General features: G+C 39.0%; 1 protein-coding gene across 1 annotated transcript in view; it reads left to right on the top strand.

The window, feature by feature from the left end:
- The window catches only part of PRKCE (protein kinase C epsilon), a gene marked incomplete at both ends in the record, with an annotated part of 282775 nt that overhangs the window by 223789 nt on the left and 41260 nt on the right, over window positions 1-17726 (top strand). Inside the window, one exon of the mRNA XM_080615806.1 lies at window positions 10360-10514. Within this exon, the coding sequence (XP_080471932.1) occupies window positions 10360-10514 (155 nt within the window). The remainder of the gene's footprint in view (window positions 1-10359; window positions 10515-17726) is intronic.

Raw genomic sequence — 17726 nt, 5'->3', positions numbered from 1 at the left:
TATATGTGACTGGAAATCACTATTAAGTTACTATACAAGTAACGCATTGGTAAAGACATTGTAGTTTCCTCCTGAGTCACGACCGATGGTTTCATAGATCTGAGAAGACAACTTCTGCCTCTCGGTCAGATTGCATTCCTAGAAACAAAAAGCATCGTTGCAATCTATCATGACAGCGATATAAGACTTGCCCACTCAGCTAATTACTTTTGGTGGTTGTTTGGGGTTTTTTGGTTTTTTTTTTCTCTGCAGTGATGGATAATTTCTCAGAAAATGGTTGCCAAATTAGTATTTTGTCCTGTCGTTTTCATTATCTTGCTTAACTGGGTCCCTTTTCCTTCTGATACCACTGCTGCTGGACCAAGTGGCTGCATTCTCCAGAGTGTTCTCTATTGGGTGTGTAGCATCCCGTGCATTTCCCTGTGTGCTCCAAGACATAAACTAGATGCCCAGACAGAAAATGGGAATTATAAAGACAAGAAAGGTTCAAAAACCAGCCTTAGGGGCTGAGGAGATACCTAGGACATGTGCTGTCTCTGTCTAAGCTCTTTGGTAGCATACAAACAGATTCAAAGTTGTTCTTAGAAGTTCTGAAGTGGCTTCAAAAACTACATAGTTCTAAATGGAAGACTGTGTTTATATGTTTTCCTATAAGAATCAGAACAAAGGAATATTAATAGCTGCCTGCACATTGTAACATTTTCTGCATAATGACATTTTGCAGGCTTGATATAATTTTCTGCCATGTGCATCAGGCCATTAAATGAGAGGTCTTTAAAATTATCTCACCAGAACAGGGTTTTTTTCCAAACAACAGCAAAAGAAGAGGAGATCAAAGAATTTCATAAAAGGCGTTTTCCACAGCTTATCTGTCATCAAATACAGGTATTAGGGAAATGGCCTGAGAAGCTTTTCCTACTTGATACCCCTTTTGAACTACAAAACACACCATTTCTGCAGAGGATTCCAGTTTTATTTCTCCTTTGTATGAGAGGAAGGGCATAAAGAGCATGTTACACCAGCTAGCGCACACTTCTAGGGTCCCTGCTCTCAGGGCTTGCTCAGGTTTCCAGGGAGCAGACAAGGATCAGGGTTGCTGTCCCAGGGAGCAGCAGTTCTTCCCTGAGCTCACCGTGAAGCTCATGGCTACCAGAACTGCAGCTTGGGGCAGACTGAAAGATTTGCACCAGCTCCCAGAAACATCCAGCAACAACAGAGCACAATTTCTCCAGGATCATTTAGAGTTAAAGACTTTCCCAAAGTTAGAAGTCTTTGTGCTTCAGTTCATTCTAAGGTTGGATGGTAGGAGCTGATGAAATGGCAAGGATTTGATTTGTTCTGCATTTTCATTGCATGCCCTCGGCTAAAAAATTCCACGTATTAGAGCATTAAAAATTTAATCCTGATCTAAACTCTATCTGAGCTAAAGAGAATCTCACCACTGAACAGTGTAGATACTATGTCAGAACATTAGATATTGTATTACAGGTGTCACAGAAAACATTCACATAGGCACAAGGCATAATATCCATTAGTAACTGAGGAGAAAAACCCCACAAAAATCCTACTTTTTTTAAAGTGGGAAGAAACTTAAAAGAAATAAAATAAAATGTTTGCATTCATATGATAATATTTAGGCATTAATGTGAAATTTTTGTCTGTTCAAGAAGCTGAAGTAGAACTAGAATTTTATGTCATATTCTCAGTGGATAAACTGACAGCTCTGTGGGCAGCAGGCTGACAACTCTCCACCTGCTGTTTCTATGCTACATTGAATTAGTCTAAACTTCACCTTTTTTAAAGAACAGGATTAATGACATTTTTAATCATATTCCCTTTTTACTTGCTCTAGGATGAGCCTGATATACCAACTAATCCAATGCATACTGAATTTGGTGCAGATAGTAATCTGACAGAATTCATTATCTGAAAAAACAGTAGGAAGCCTGTATTCAAACATCAGGTATTTGTAAATTGCACAGTAAAAAGCCCTGTGTAGCGGATGTAACCTTCATTTGTTATTCTGATATGTATATTATTGTTAGTTGCAGCTTCTAGGGTATAGATTTTATTCATGTTCATCCTTTATCATATTCTAAAATGTATGGTACAGACGAAGGCCTGTACATTTTAAAAGTGATGTTGAAGCCAGTGAATTTTGATGGGTACAGTAATGTGGATTAGGAACAACTAAGCTTTCCTAGAAGTATTAGTGCTAAGGGATAACTAAATGGTACAATTTTCCCCTTTCTATGAATCTGGGACAGGCTGGCTTCTCTTCATTTTGGACAGCTTTAGAGTGTTCTTGGATCTCTCTTTGGAAAAATCACTAAACAAGACTTCCTTCTTGAATGCCAGTCTAGGTAAAACCTAGTCATCTCTTGACATTTTTTGAAAGAATAGGTGATGTCTCAGAGGTCCTGGCAAATGTTTCCTGCTCTGAATCCTAAATTGTAATTTCCATAGTGCTGTGACCTGCTGCTGGCACATTGTAAGTCCCTCACCCCCAGCCAGCCACTTTATCTCGATGTACATACACCAGCCATATTTTCCTTGTGAAACAGTACGATGGGATGTGTTAAAGGCATGAAAAATATTTTTAAAACCCCATTCTGTTCCAGTATCAATTGATACTCCACACAGAGGCAACATAAATCTCCCATGGCAGAAGCGACATACCAAGTCTGCTTTATGAAGATTAGAGATCTCAGACAAACATCTTACTTAAAAACCCTTTTCCAGTGACTCACATTATAGATGAGTAAACGCTACAGTGCAGATCTTTACAGTAATACAGTGTCAAGGTTTTGAGAACCTCTGAACTGTTTCTGAAAGCACTATTTGGAAGCTAATGTGTAGCTTTTTCTGGCCCTTCACATGATAGGATATAGTAGGATAGGAGAGAGAGATTTTTTTCTGAGAATCATTCCAGTGTCTCAAGGAGTGCCAGCTCTGCTTGAAACCATTTTCAGGCCTTTAAAAGTGATTTTTATCCCACAAGCTTTCAATTGACATGATGTCTGGGGTCTCTGCAAACAGAATAGAAATACTTTGTGATCAGTTTTGTAAAATCAAGAAAAAGCAGGGATCAGTTCTTTGCATAAGAAACAAAGGTGGAATGCACAGAAGTGTTTCTCTGGCGGTAGCGTGCAACTTTCAGCACAGCTAGGAATTGATATTTTGAGTAAGGTAGGCACAATAAGTAATGCAAATGGGTTGCAGCAGTGGAAAGATTTCCCAATGGAATTTTCTGTAAGTACTGAAACAGACTGCCAGTGGAGGACAAGGAATGCTTAACAGAGGTGATTTTTTAATAGCTGATCACAATAATTTCAGGAACTCATGCAATTTTCTGACCTGTGACGCAGATTATGTTCAAGGAATACAATTCAATACTGGCTTATGATGATGATGATGAGGGGACTGAGAGGGGAAGAGAACATTTCTGGCAAAGCAAGAGACTCTGCTGCAATTGAGTACAGACAAACCCACCTGCCCTCCAGCAGACCGGACTAACAGAGGCTTCTGCTTCTAGGTCTTTTCTGGCCAAATGCAGTTCACTCAGCAGGGTTGTTAAGGTTTACAGTTAGGTGACCGTCTCGTAGAGCCCAGAGACTGCCTTGCAGCATTGAAAAGGTTACTTCCCCTTGGCTTAGGTACAGCTGATCCTGCCTGTCATTTGTGGGATAAGCTAGATGACCTTGCAAGACTTCTTTATCCAATTTTGTGTGGTTCTCTGACTCTCTTGTCTGTGTTTTAACTTTGAGGTTGTTCTTTCTTTCAAGGGCAAAAACTGGACTCAAAATTGAATACAGGGCAAGTCCCTAGCTATAATAGTATTCAGCAGCTTGAGAGAAATTTGACGTGTCTGATTGACAAAAACATCCTTTAATACAAAATCTGAATGTGAGCAGTTTTTGCTAGGTGGAAGATGCAGATATCCTGTGTGAAATTAAAGATAGCAGTTCCTATGTGCAGGGCATTTATTCCAAGAAGTATGTGATTCTTAGAAAATGTTCCCTTCTTATTTGGAACTCCATGAACGCCTGGTACAAAACAGGAAAAACAACACAATTAGCCTTGCGTATAAACACTGAAATCAGAGACAGATAAGGTGTCGTAGTGTCCTGTTGAAGATTGTTACTGTAAACTTCAAAAAGGAATCAAATGAACAGGAGAGAGTTTTTTGCTGTTTTCTTTAGTATTGAACCTGGGTTTTCTCTTGGTTTTGTATTTGTACCTCCTTATGGTGGGATTGTAGCAGATGAATCTGCCATCCTGGTTACTCTTCTGCTCGGGGTTTTGAAGGCTTGCATACAGTTTTGTATACAGTGTGCCTATGCAATTTCCATCAGAAGCAGGAAATGTTTATTCAAGTTCTGAGGGGTGGGACAGTTGCTATAGTTTTAGGTAATTTAAAACAAACTGTTTGAGCATCCTGTTTAAATAGAGTTAAGTAATCACAGTTTCGTACTAGCTGGAAAAGAATTCCGTACATGCATGATATGAATAAAATATCATCTTACAGAGCATACCAAGGTGATCTATTTATCTGACTTCTTGTGCAATCGAAGTTATATCTTTTACTTTTGTTTTGCAACAAGTTTGGTGGCTGAACATATTCCATTATGTAACATTGCTCTACTAGAACATGAACTATTCTGCATTTAAATTTACCTGTACTTAATACACATAGAATAATTTCATTGATATTTTCAGTAGCCTCTGGAGAAATCTAATTCATATACTTTCTGAGTTTCGGGGGAAAAAATGTGTTCACACAAAGAAGTTAGTTTAGGGAACTAATGAGAATCGTTCTAGGATGAGCTAGGAAGAATTAATTCACAGCTAGTTGTATGAAAACATAAATGAAGGAAAAAATAGTAGTTGGAGTGCACTAGTAAGATTTTTTTTTAGTCTTATTGTCTTTATTTATTTATTGAGGAGTCTGTGTTTGATACTTTTACTGAATTCACTGTTTTTAAGTGTTGTAAGAGTAGAACAAAGGGAGACAAAAAAATAACAGTGGAAAGATTTGTTCTGAGGCTTGTAGCATGGATGTGTATGTCAGATTTGAAGCTGGGAGACAGCGCAGTTTCTTTTTGGTTTGTAGTATTTCAGTAATGAGGCTGTGCTGGGGTGCATATTGGGTCCCCCAGGTGGTAGGGTATTCCTTTCCTCGTTGGAAAGGAAAAAGAAGTTTGTATTCTTCAGATTGCAGTGATAATTGTATTTGGCCTTATGTCTGTCAATGGATTGTCTTAGAGCTGCAATCTAAGGTTAATGAGATTTTAAGTGGAAAACGAACAAAGGACAGGCAGGTTAATGACTGATAACAATTGAAAAAATCTTTTACAGACTGCACAATAAATAATATAAACAATACATCAAAGTCTTTCCATGTCTAAGCTTTAATACAGGGTTTACGTAGAAGCTTGTTCCTCAACAATGGTATTATTCCACATGTAAACAAGTAACAGACTCTCTAGTGTCATCTGTTAATCAAAACTGATTGGCAAGATTATCTGGTCTTACTATTAGGAAGGTCTTGGTCATTAATCACACCTTCACAAAAAGGAGCTTCACAAAAACTGAGTCTGTTACGTCCTGAGAGTTTATTACCATTGATGTTTTTGGAAATCACCCCCCCCTTTTCCAGATAAAAACCATGTACATTATTCTAGCAGAAACAAAAGGTAGAAGCTCTATCCAGTGGAATAATGTCTAAAAAAAAAAGTGAATATAAACTGGCATTGAGTGCACATAATATATATATAGGCTGATGTCTACAAAAAGGTATGCAAATAAAACTAAAAATCAGAGAATGGTTTTGAAGAAGGAAGGCTCTGGTAATAATCAGAAGAAAGAATGAAGGGTTGGTTGGTAGTATTTACTGTGGAGCTATTTTCAATGTCAAGGAGGATGAGAAATGAAATTGGGGCATAATCAAAGGGGTGAAATGAGAGAAAAGATGAAACCAGATTTCTAGTTTGAGTGACAAGGGAACTCCAGATAATGATAGGGAGAGACTAGACAAGAAGTTGCTTTTGGAGTCCAGTTTTGATGAAGACACAAAGCATGCACGAGACTATCTCAATTAAGAAAATCAAGAGGTGAGGCTGGAATGATAGAGATGTTAAGACAGACAGGCATTCCAGTATAGTAGTTAAATTTATAGTCAGAAAATACTAGGGAAATACAGAGCGAAGTTGAACTTTTTTTTTCTTGACTTCTAGCCAGTTTATTTCATGTCCACTTTGCTTTTCAAATCTCTTACCCATGCTCTCTGCTCTGTTTTTCTTTCCATTTATTATTTTAAGTATTCTCATTCAACCGTACCTTTTGAGAAATTCAAGGAAAAGAAGGTATGATTAAGGGCTAAAATAAACCCTGTAAAGAAACTAATTACCTCAGAAAACATATTAGTTTACTTTGCAGTACTTCTTTTTTGCTTTATAGATGCCAAGAGAGGATTAATCTAAAGTCTTTGTTTGTGATTTTGCCTTTTATTTCAGTTTATATAATTAAAGAGTTCCCAGGACTGCTTTACATTTATTTTGTTCATCAAAACATACTTCTCAAATGTTATGAAAACTGAGTCCAACAATAATGCAGTCCAAACCAAACCCATTCAATTTTCTCTTGGAACACAATCAATGATAAAGTCATACCTTGTATCTCTTTTTTAACTGAGTAAATGCTGTGTTGTCCCTTAGTGTATAATTCTTTAGAGCAGTCACTTTATGTTCCTCCACTTCAATATGATACCCTGGTGACACATGTGGTGAGATGCATGTATCAGGCAGCATACAGTTATTTCACAATTACTATTTCAAGATTAAATCCTCTCTGCACTGAGGTCAGAGGTCTTATTGGGTCACTCTGTGTGTATGCTTACATTATGATAGAAAGGAAATACGCAGAGGATTAGGAACCTCTATTTTGATCACTAATTTGTAATGAAAGGTGTGTGGGGGGGGGAAGTAGTGTGTCTGTTGTTGTTGAGGTTCTGGGAAACAGGAGAAAAATGAACTTAACCGATCTCAGCTCATATTCATAAAATATTCTCTAGTCTCTTGCATCCTCTTTTCACATAAATTTGAGTCACAGCTGATTATGTCATTGTCCTGACCAAAAAAAGACCGGAGAGTGGTTTTAAGAAGGCGGTTTTCATAGGGACTGAATGTATTTCATAAAAGAGATGGTACCTTCTAATGCTGAAACTCTGGCCTGCTGTGTATATGCATGTTGTGCATCTTATTGTTTACTCCATGTTAGTGGGTGTGAATTAGTATTTTTCTTCTCTCAAAATCAAACCCTTTCCGAGACTCACTGCAAACAGAACAGACTCTTCAAACTTTCTTTTTTTCCTACCTGTGAATTCTCATCTGGAAGCTGAAATGTGCAACCATGAAAGCTGGCAAAGTAACTTGAAATACCCGTGTGTAGCACAGAAATGCAACAACAGAGCAATTTCAATCACTGAGCTGTTAATTCTGGTTTTAGGAGGTATGCTTTTGAAGAGGTAGTCAACTAAGCTGAAGAATCTGCCAGAAATACCCCTTCCAGTTGAGAATAGGATGTGCATAATAAGGAAGATGTGAAAGAGTATAGGAGAGTTAGCACTCTCCAGCTCTGGGAATGGAGCTGCTCCTAAGGCTTTCATTCAGACTGTCTAATGATAAGACATTCTGCTGAACAATCCAGGTTAAATTTTTGGTTGGCTAAACTGGAAATGTTCTAAAAAGGACTGAACCAAAGTAAAAGATCCTGAAGTTTTAGCTATATACAATTTCTGATATTTAGAATCAGCAATTAGTCATTTGGTGTCACAAAAAACATTGGTTCTGCTTTGATTATAGAGTATTTAATATAAAAATGATACAGTGTATATCCTGACACGTTGGGAAATGGCCCTGATCTACGCAATTGTGTCAACCATCCTTTTTGCATTGTTTTGGGGGGAAGGGGTTTTACACCATCCCTTGCAGTTGGCAGAGTGGTGGCATGACTGTTGGGAGCAGCAGCACTCAGCTCAGTGGCAAGTTGAGGATCACCATTAGGGAATCACAGGTGCAAGACACCACACAATCGCTTGGCATAGCATTGTTTGCTTTATATTTGTTAAGGGTGCAGCAGAAAGCTAGCAATGTTGGGAATGAGTATGGCTGCTCAGGAGAATGGGAACTGCAGTTTCCTTTTCCTGGCTGTGCCTACTCACATCGGGACTGTTGACTTTGCAAAGGTTAAAATAGCACTGTAAGGTTCAATTTCAACAAGTGTTAGGAGAAGCTGCTTTAGCCAAATGTTTGTCAGACACTCCCCAGCCTGTGTTGCAAAGGGACACTTGTACCCAAACTGCTCTTCAGAAATACTCAGTCTGTAACAAAGGACAATGTCTGCGTCTTCTTAGGGGTGTTGCAAAAAAGGTTATATTCAAAGCCTACACTAATGTCAAGAGATCTGTGCTATGATTTTGAATGTTTATCATCAGTAGTGCTGAGCATTACAAAAAGAACAAAGGCATGGCTCCAAAGACATGCTCTTTTGGGTGTAAGATACAGCCAGAAGTTTTGATGCTATTCTGCACTAGGTTTTCCTTAGTAGGGAATGGTAAGAAAAATGTTGGGAAATGTACCAAAGTTGTTAGCAGTGTTTTACCAGGAATGCCAGTCCACCTGAATCCTGAATTTGATCCAGTCTGGCAGTCTCTGTGTTCCCAAGATATGGGGGAAAGGCACAAGGGTTTTTTTTTTCTGCATCCTCTTTCTGTAATCAGCAAAAAGTCAGCCAAACATTTCTAGCCTCCTCCAGGAAACATGCCTGATAAGTATAACATTTAGGCACTTAATGAGCAGGATTAATGCACACGCTTAAGTTTAAGGTTATTTTTAAGTGTTGTGCCTTGAATCTAAGCTGCAGAGTAGATGATTAAAGACAAATGGCAAACATTTATGAATTTCTGGACTCATATGTATAAACTATGTAATCTGCAGGCTTGGATTCACTTGGAGGAGGTTAATTGACTTCCATCTTCTGTTGCCTTTGTTTGTCCAAAGCAATGTTGCATGTTGTCTCCGTTTCTTCAGTCCAGCACACCAGACACCATCAGCTGCAACCTAACTGCAGTGTGATGTGAAAGCTGGAGAGGGGCTTCTTTTGGTAAAGTCCCATGATTACATACCAGTGTACTGTGTGACCAGAGAATGAAATGCTTGTGTCACATGAGTGAGGAGTATATGCACAGATCTGTTCTCCACGTCACATGGGAATTACCTCCTCCTCTGTCTAAACTCATGTGCATATAGGTGTAGATGATTTACAGTAAAGAAATAATGTAAATTAGGCTTCAGACCAAGGGTGAATGGGCAAAGAGTTGACAATTCAGGACCGTTAGGTATAGATCAGAGAGAACTATGAAAATCTATAAGAAACATTTACAAAAAATAGGATATAAATTATATCAAGTGGAGGTGTGTCATTTCTTTGCTTCTGTCTTTACCTACATTACCAGTTTAGACCATAAATGGTTCAATATGCCAAGCACACACTTAATTTACTGATGTTCTTAATACTGACTATTTCACTGAGTGCTACTTTTGAGGTTCTTTTCTCTGAAACACACCAAAATGGGGTGGTTGCCTGAGAATCAGTTGCTGTTCTCAAGTAAAGTTCATTTCTAGTTCTCTATCATAGAAATAAACTTGAAATCTTAAACTTTGAAGTGAGATGCATCAGACAAAAGTTAAAATAACCTGATATGTATTTTAATAATGTAATTATATTTTATTGTCTTATGAGAGGTGAGGCAATTCAGAAAGTCTTATGTAAGTGTTTGAGATTGGCAGCACTGGTTTCTATAGTTTAGCAATCCTAATTTGTTTTTACATAATTTGGGAAAGATGCTTTGCAGACAAAGTAGCTGGTAGAAGATAAGAGAAGAAAAAAAGAGCCTGAAATTCACCTGGCAGCCTGGCAGTAGTTAGCAGAATTGACTTTATCTCTTCATTGTTATGGCTAAACTTTAAAAGAAGCGGCATTGTTTAAGTCTCTCCATTATTATATAAAATTGATTATAATTCCATCTGTATTTGTTTATGTGAGAAGATTTATGTCTGTGTTGCTTATTACTGCACTTTGATTCTATTCCCTTTTTTCTTGTTTCTCACTTTGAGACTCGTCTCGTTTCCTCTGTAGGTTTGGGGGATTTTGGTTGTCAGCTTTTCCCTTTTCAGAATTGTAGCATTTGTTTCTTTAATTTCTTGACGTAAGTGCTCCAGTCACCTAAAGTGTAGCTTCAAGCAGTCCTTTGTGTTGCTAAAAGAAATTAGCTAAATAGCACTGTTTAATTAATTTCAGGACCGCCTCTTTTTCGTCATGGAATATGTAAATGGAGGAGACCTAATGTTTCAAATCCAGCGCTCACGCAAATTTGACGAACCTCGATCCCGCTTTTATGCAGCAGAGGTCACATCAGCACTCATGTTTCTTCACCAACATGGCGTCATCTACAGGTACTTTTTTTGATCAAAAATAAAGTATTCTTGAGGCTTCAGGCTGGTTTTGGCTGAAATCCTCTGTCTCTTAGCAACCAGATTTAGATTAGTTGTTTGTTCCAATTTGCTTACATAGAACTTTTTTTGGCTGTTTATCATTGAGAATGTTAACATTTGAATAGCCTCTGCAGCAGCCGCCAGCTGTGTGTGCCAGTTTTGTATTATAGTCCAAATAAAGCGGTTTTGAAAAAGCTTGGCACAGTGAGACCCAGAGGTGACCTTTCTGCGGGTCGGCGCAATCTCTTCACTTTCCTCTCTGTGCCATAGATTTCCTCTTGGTTTCTAACTCCCTGCCACTTCCTGAGTTTGTTTGTCCTAGTTGTCTCCACTTGCATACAGTCAGGATGGTTGTTTGCAATGCTTTACTTATGCCCCTTCCTCTTGCCTGTTTGGGTGAAGGCTTAGTCACCAGCAGGAAGTGGCTCTTTGAAGGCAATTTTGATTTGCTTGCAAGTGCCCTGCATCTATTTGAACCTGCCTTCACCCCCGCCCAGATCTCTAATCTTCAACACCCATGCACACATACACACAAAAGTGCATATTGTTGCACTGTAGTGAAGAATGACTATGGGATAGGCTTTTATTATTAAATGTAAGGAATCACTTTGAAAATTTTCACTCAGATGTTAATGTGTTTAAGCCCTTTATCTTGTCATTTCACCCTTCCTCTATCTTTTTATTTGTTTTTAGCAGCCTGTCGTTGCTTGTGATAAATTTGGGCTTTCACAAGCAGCATGCGTTACAGGGTTTGTGATACATTTCTGTGCTGTCTACTAAAAATTCTGAGTTCTGTGGATCTAACTGAGTTCTGCTATTCCCTTGCTCTTCTCACCCTCTTTCATTTTATCAGTTTTGATTTGGGGTAGTTATCTCAGGGACATGCAATTTCAGATGTCTTGAGCAGAAACATCAAGATGAGAATGTGGAATTTGCCACATCCCTAGATTCAGACTGAGTACTAGAAATTGAAAGAGGTGAATTCTAGACGTTTAGTAACCAGGACTGAATGGTAACTTCTACAGAAGCCATTGGCTTTCCCACCAACTGGATTCAAAGAGAAACTTCTCAGAGGAGGAGTCTCCTTTCCAGAGACATAGCAAACAGCAGGATATTGCATCTTCTTTGCAAAAGAAATCTCTGTGAAGGCAATCTTTCAGTCAAAAATCCAATTTTCTTTTGAAAACTATTTTGCTAGCTGCAGCTCTTAATCTCCATCTTTTAACAACACCAGTACAATGTTTGCATACTGGGTTGGACTTTCAGCCCTACCACTTTGCATAGGTTTGTTTTCAAATGCTGAAAATCCAATACATTTCTTACCTTTGCTACCTATGTCACATTTCCTATTCGTTGTCTGCATTTATTTCCAAAGCTATGTTTTTGTACGTTTAGATAGTAGAACATGGCAGCTTCAGAGTTTACAAGTATCCATCATATGGGAAACAGACAAGATTGGTACTTTAAGAAGTGAAGGATTTTGTTTCCATAAAAAGATCTGAGCTAATTTCCTCTTCCTGGAAACGAGTTTAGACACTTTGTAATTAGCATTAGTGATTTCTGTGATCCGGCAAGAAAGAATTGGTAAAATTCCCTTTCCCTTCTTTATATAAGTGTGCGTTCTTTCTGCCTCTTCTCTTGCTGATCCCATCCTTTGACATACATCCTCTTTCTCTCCTCTCTTTTCTCCCTCTTTTCCATTGTCTTTTATGTAGCTTCTGCTGTGTGCTGGCTTTTAGCTGCGTTGAATTGCTTCGTGTGCCTGCGTTCTTTCTGTGATATTTTATCATCAAAATGCTGCAATCCCAAGAGAAGTGTCATTCTGATGAGAAAATGTGTGGTAATTTAAACCTAGTAAAGTGCTCTCAAATTCTGATCCAGAGACTTTGCTGACATCACTTTGGCATGCTATAGTAAAACTTAAAATTGTTAATGGCGTGTTTTGTTGGGTGATTATCAGAGAGGCAGAAGATAAAAAATTACATGAGTTGTAGGATGAAAGGAGAAATGATAAAAGGCAACAGGAACACCATTAGGAACAGATTTAGTTGTACTCTGCTTTGATGCAGGCTTTTGGGTCTGGTCATAGTTATGTCCATAAGAATAGCTCATTTGCCCAACTGGGGGTTAATAGGAGTTTCATCTATTGGTAAAACGTATACCCCAGTTACTATATAAAATACAAGTAGAAGGAAGAAGTTAAAGATTATTTTAAAAGAATTAACCATAAGGAAATGTCATCATTCATAGTGTGCCAGGCCCTGACAGAATGCATTTGTTGATGTCAGGCATGTGTTAGAATAGTTGTCTGTCTTGCACTGAAGAGTTTCAGCCTGATTATTCCATACCTTACTGCATCATTTATTACAACATTAAAAATGCATTGGGATCAAGTCACTCCTTTACATGCACAAAGCTCTTACTAGCTGGCAAACAAGGAAAGGAAAAGGGGGGGAAAAAGAGAAAAGAAAACCTATGCTCCTGAATAACTACCAGTCATAACTACCTAACATGCCTTCAGATATTTTAATAAAGAATACTTGTCTTCTGTGTAATTATATCCCTAGAAAAAAACACTGTGGTGTGAAATTACTGGTTATTCTCCAAAGTGGGAAATGCTGCTTGTGTGGGCAATACTTCAAGGAAAGTGGGGAATATATAAATAAACTAAGATGTTTGATGGGAATGGAGGTTTCAAAATAGCTGCTATACCTTCTGATCTTTTTTCAGCCATGTATGTGGAAGTATTTGTTTGGAGCTAAACACAGTTATATTTTTGGAAGTAAATAACTAGCTTTAGCTCATGCTTTGGCTTGTTGGTTAGATTTTTAGAAAGCGCTATGATGATACTAAATGATCATCTTTTATAATAGCTAGTTTATCCTCATTTCCCCTGAAGTTCAAAGAGAAAGCTAACTCCTGTTTGGCAGTAGAAATTCTTCTGTAAGTTACATTCGTGCAACCGGCCCAGCACTTGTTCCCAGACTTGTCCAGTTATCTGTGTGTGCACTGGAATTACGTACCTTTCTTCTGTTTATCGAGTTTATGTTGGAAATAAAGGTGAGTCTCACAGTTTTTATATATAAAGATGCTGCTGTTGCTAAATGCATCTTGTATGATAGATAAACTTCAGGATAATTTTCAGCGTGGCATTGTTCAGGGTATAATGTTACGGTTGTTGTGTCAAAAACACTTCAACAACTTGATAAAAATATTTGCATTATCCCTGCCACCTTCCCTCTCATCTGGCATTCAGCTATTTGGGCACATGTCAAGCTGGGGCCTGATAATACAAGTAGAGTCAATCAGACACTAGAGAAGTTTCAGTCACAGTTTCTGGCAGTTGTTGTTTGTGTTATGCAATTGCACTGCTTTAAAAAAATGTATGCAAGCCTCAGGAATTCAGGGCTAGACTGTGAATCTTGTTTTGCCTGTGAGCTGAGCTGCACTTTGAACTCAGTGATGAAAGATTGTGGACTATGTTCACTGTCACCTGTCCCTGGAGTTTATTGTGTTTAAAGTCAGTCATTGTCAGCTTCATATATGTTGTCATGTAGAGAAGTTGCGACAAACAGGGTATAGAAACTACCAGTTCCATATTCCCCTCTTGTACTGACGCAATGTTCCTGTGCACTTTTTGCAGATCTGTGTAAATGTTGCATGTTCACCCGCGGTTGTCAGGCTGAGGACAGGAGTATCTGGTGGGTGTTTCTGTCTCTTGTTGTAGGAGTTCAAGTGAGGTGACTCAAGTGGCGCACTCTGGCCTGAAATACATACAAAGAACTTCTGTCTCCCCAGGCTTGGACACCAGCACTAGAATAGGGTACCACTTCATTATCATAAATGCTGGTGTCCCCAGTTCTGACATGATTTAGGGAATAACTGTGAGCTACAACCTTTGTTTCAGTGAAGACCTGAAGGACCAGTAGCTGCATGTCTGTTATGTGATCTCTGGTGCGTTCCAAGACCATTCAGGTGGTTAAAAGGGGTGCTCTGTCTGAAATATGAAAGAAGGAAACTATGTACACAGCTACAGTTCACCTGAGAGGATGAAAAATGCCTTACCTGGGAAATTAGTGTCACCTTCTATGGATTAACTCATTCTTTTGGTTTCAAATGTAAGGTCTGTGAGATGTTGCCTTCAAATCATACAGCACCTGGTCATGGGGGAGTCCTCATTCATAACGGAGGGTCATAATGTTCCTCCGCAATATGAAATAATAATCCAGCCTGTAACTTGCTGCAGCTTTCTGTGCACTCTGCAATTAATATGTTGGTTGTGATGAAGGATATATTAACACTGAATTGAAGACAATGTGAATATAAATATGCTGAGGCAAATCCTTGAATACCTCCGGGCTTTTTCCACACACAAATACTCTAGCAACTTGTTTGAACACTAACTGGATTTTTCTTTGGATGATCAGTTTTCCCAGCATTCCCATTTATCAGGGCAACACACACCAGTGTTTCGGAATGAACTACTACCTAAAATGAAAAGCACTTTCATTAGCGTGTTTATATGTGAAATAAGAACATTTAGAAAGTCTGACTTCACTGATGGTTGTATGATTCAGTGCAGCCTTGGCAGAGTGGCAAGGAGTTATATTTACACTGATGAAAATGTTGCATGGTCAGTGGTTAACTTGTTAAAAGTCGTCATTCTCCCAAGTTACCTTACTGTGTTATTTCTGAGTGGCAGCAGCCAAATAAAATTTTCCTTCTCCCCCCCTTTTTTTTTTGCTTTTAAAGTACAAAACTAGCCATAGAGCATTTTGGCTTAAATTTGCTTTTAAGTATGTAAATATCATCTTATTGCAAGTCTAAACAGTTTAAATTGGTGCTTGAGCTATGGTCCATGAAGGACGGCAAGAAAGACCTTGGACCCTTATGTAAGATATTCAGACCTAAGCATGGGACTATCCTGAACTCAAGCCCTTCCCCACGTAAACTACCCGTTGCAGGTGTCTGCTACAGAGAAGTTACAGTTTGCTTCTGGAGTAAGTAAGCAACAAGCTCTTTCCATCAACTTCAGTAAAAGCCAGAAGTGAGGAGTGAATTGTCCTGCAGCACGTGTGTGTGTGTCTGAGTCCCAGTGTCTCTGGGGACTGCTGCCCAAGCTGCACTGCCTGACCAGTGCTCCTGGCTGGGTTTGCACCCTGGGCTCGAACCATGCTGTGCTCTGCTCCAGTTACCAAACTGAACATGAGCTCTGGTGGGATTTTACTCGGTGGCCTCCTGCCCTCTTTGCACTCTTTCTTGCTGGATGTAGGCAGGCCAGCAGTCATGAAATGCATAAATAAGCAGGATGTCTTCCCCGCAGGAAAAGGCAGTGGGCTGGGGTGGAGAAAAGCGGGGCTGAGGGAGATGAGAAGCAGGAAGGAGGGTTGGTTCCCAGGCTTCTGGCATTTGGACCGAGGGAGTCCACCCTGCCATCTGCCCAGCTTATGTATTGTGCTAAAGGCTGCTGTCGTATAGGAGAGCCTTTGACAAGGTTTCCAGCTGTGGAAGGATGAGTAAAGGCTGTGGGAATAGGATATGAACCATGCGGTCTTGCCAGCAGTAGAATGCTTTCTAAATTTCTCCTGGGTTTGGAACATAAGAAAGACCTTAGTTGGCTCTTGTGTGGGAGTTGGGTATGTGGAGAAGCAGTGGTGAGCAGTTAATATTTAGAAGGATAGACCAGCACCATTGACCTCATATGGGGAATGACAAGGTACTTCCAGGGGGAGTTCCCGTTAGCGAGGTCAGCATTGTTTTTTTGCCTCATGTTTATTTGGTGCAAGATTTTCTTGTTTAATGACCGTTTGTATAGTGCTGTATTGTGTAAATAAAGCTATGACCTTTACCTTCTGATAACAGTATAGGAGTGAGTTAATGTTAAATGAGAGAGGGTGGGGAGTGGGAATCTGCCAGGGTTAATGCCAAGTTTACATTCCTTTGGGGGCAGCCATGTTCCGGTGCTCGGTAGAAAGGGCGACAGTGCTTCTCAACAGATAATAGCAGAGAAATGTTACAGAGCATATTTGTTGTTATTTCTGGGTGAATGTCAGTGATTTGAGATGATTGATGCTTGTGCTTTTATTTTATAACAGGAAGAAATGTGTGTTATCTTTCTGCATTTGATAAGAAGATTTTAACTGAGCGAAACATGCACAAAATAAAAAATCCACTAGAGCTGCAGCACATGTAAAACTGAAATGTACTGACACAAGACAGTCCCTGTGGTTTTCCTAAAGTGCTGAGGCATGGCTTTGTTTCTACAGAAACATGTACACCAGTTTCAAACAAGTTTCTAACAGCAGAAAGAGAATGCCTTTTGTTTCACAGTGCACTAAAAATCTGAAAGTGCTCCTAAATGTGATTCTGTTCTTAAAAGACAAAAGTTAGGGGTGAATTTTGCTATGCCCTTCTGTCATGTTTGTTTTCAAACACTGGAAAATACTTCTATAACCCAGTGAAAGTGGATGTTGAAACGGTATCATGTTAAGGGTGAGACTTTGCCTCTTTGCATGCTATTGAGTGTGTCTGCCAAAGTTTCATAATAATAGAGAAGTGCGCAGCAAACGTGGTTCTCAGGTGATAGGTGTTTCACAAAGATTCTGTTGTGCTCTTCAGATGCAGCAGAGAAGTTGGAGAGTAATGCAAAATGTTGGGTGAAAACATGCAAAAAACTATTTACTGGAATTTTAAAATGATGGTATTAAAAATACTAAACAACCTTAAAGAATATTTGGGTGATACACTTCAGTAGAGTCATCTGCGTACAACTTTTTCCAGCTTTCAGTCATAACCTTTCTGCTTTGGGCTCAAGGTTTGCATTTATTCTCTTTGTCACTTCTCCTCCTTCCCCCTTATCCACCTCCTTGTTACAAAAGAGCTTATCACTTAGACGCTGCACCAGCAAACATTTCTGCATGCAGATCACCCTACCCATAGGCTGATTTTGATTCAGTGCACGACTATTCATATGCATGATGTGTGCAGCTTCCTGCATGATTTGGGACCTCAGTTTGACTTTTTAGATTGAAAATGTGTTTATTTTAGAATAGAAAAGCATCACATTTGAGAATGCACTGTTATTAAAAACTACATGCTATTGTGCTTACCCTTGCAAAAGGCTGTGGAAAATGAGAGTTTGGCCAATCTGAAAGCTGACACAACGGGGTTATC

This window comes from Psittacula echo (assembly GCF_963264785.1).
Source record: "Psittacula echo genome assembly, chromosome: 4".
NCBI classification, from domain to species: Eukaryota; Metazoa; Chordata; class Aves; order Psittaciformes; family Psittacidae; genus Psittacula; species Psittacula echo.
This window is presented reverse-complemented; position numbering and strand designations above follow the sequence as displayed.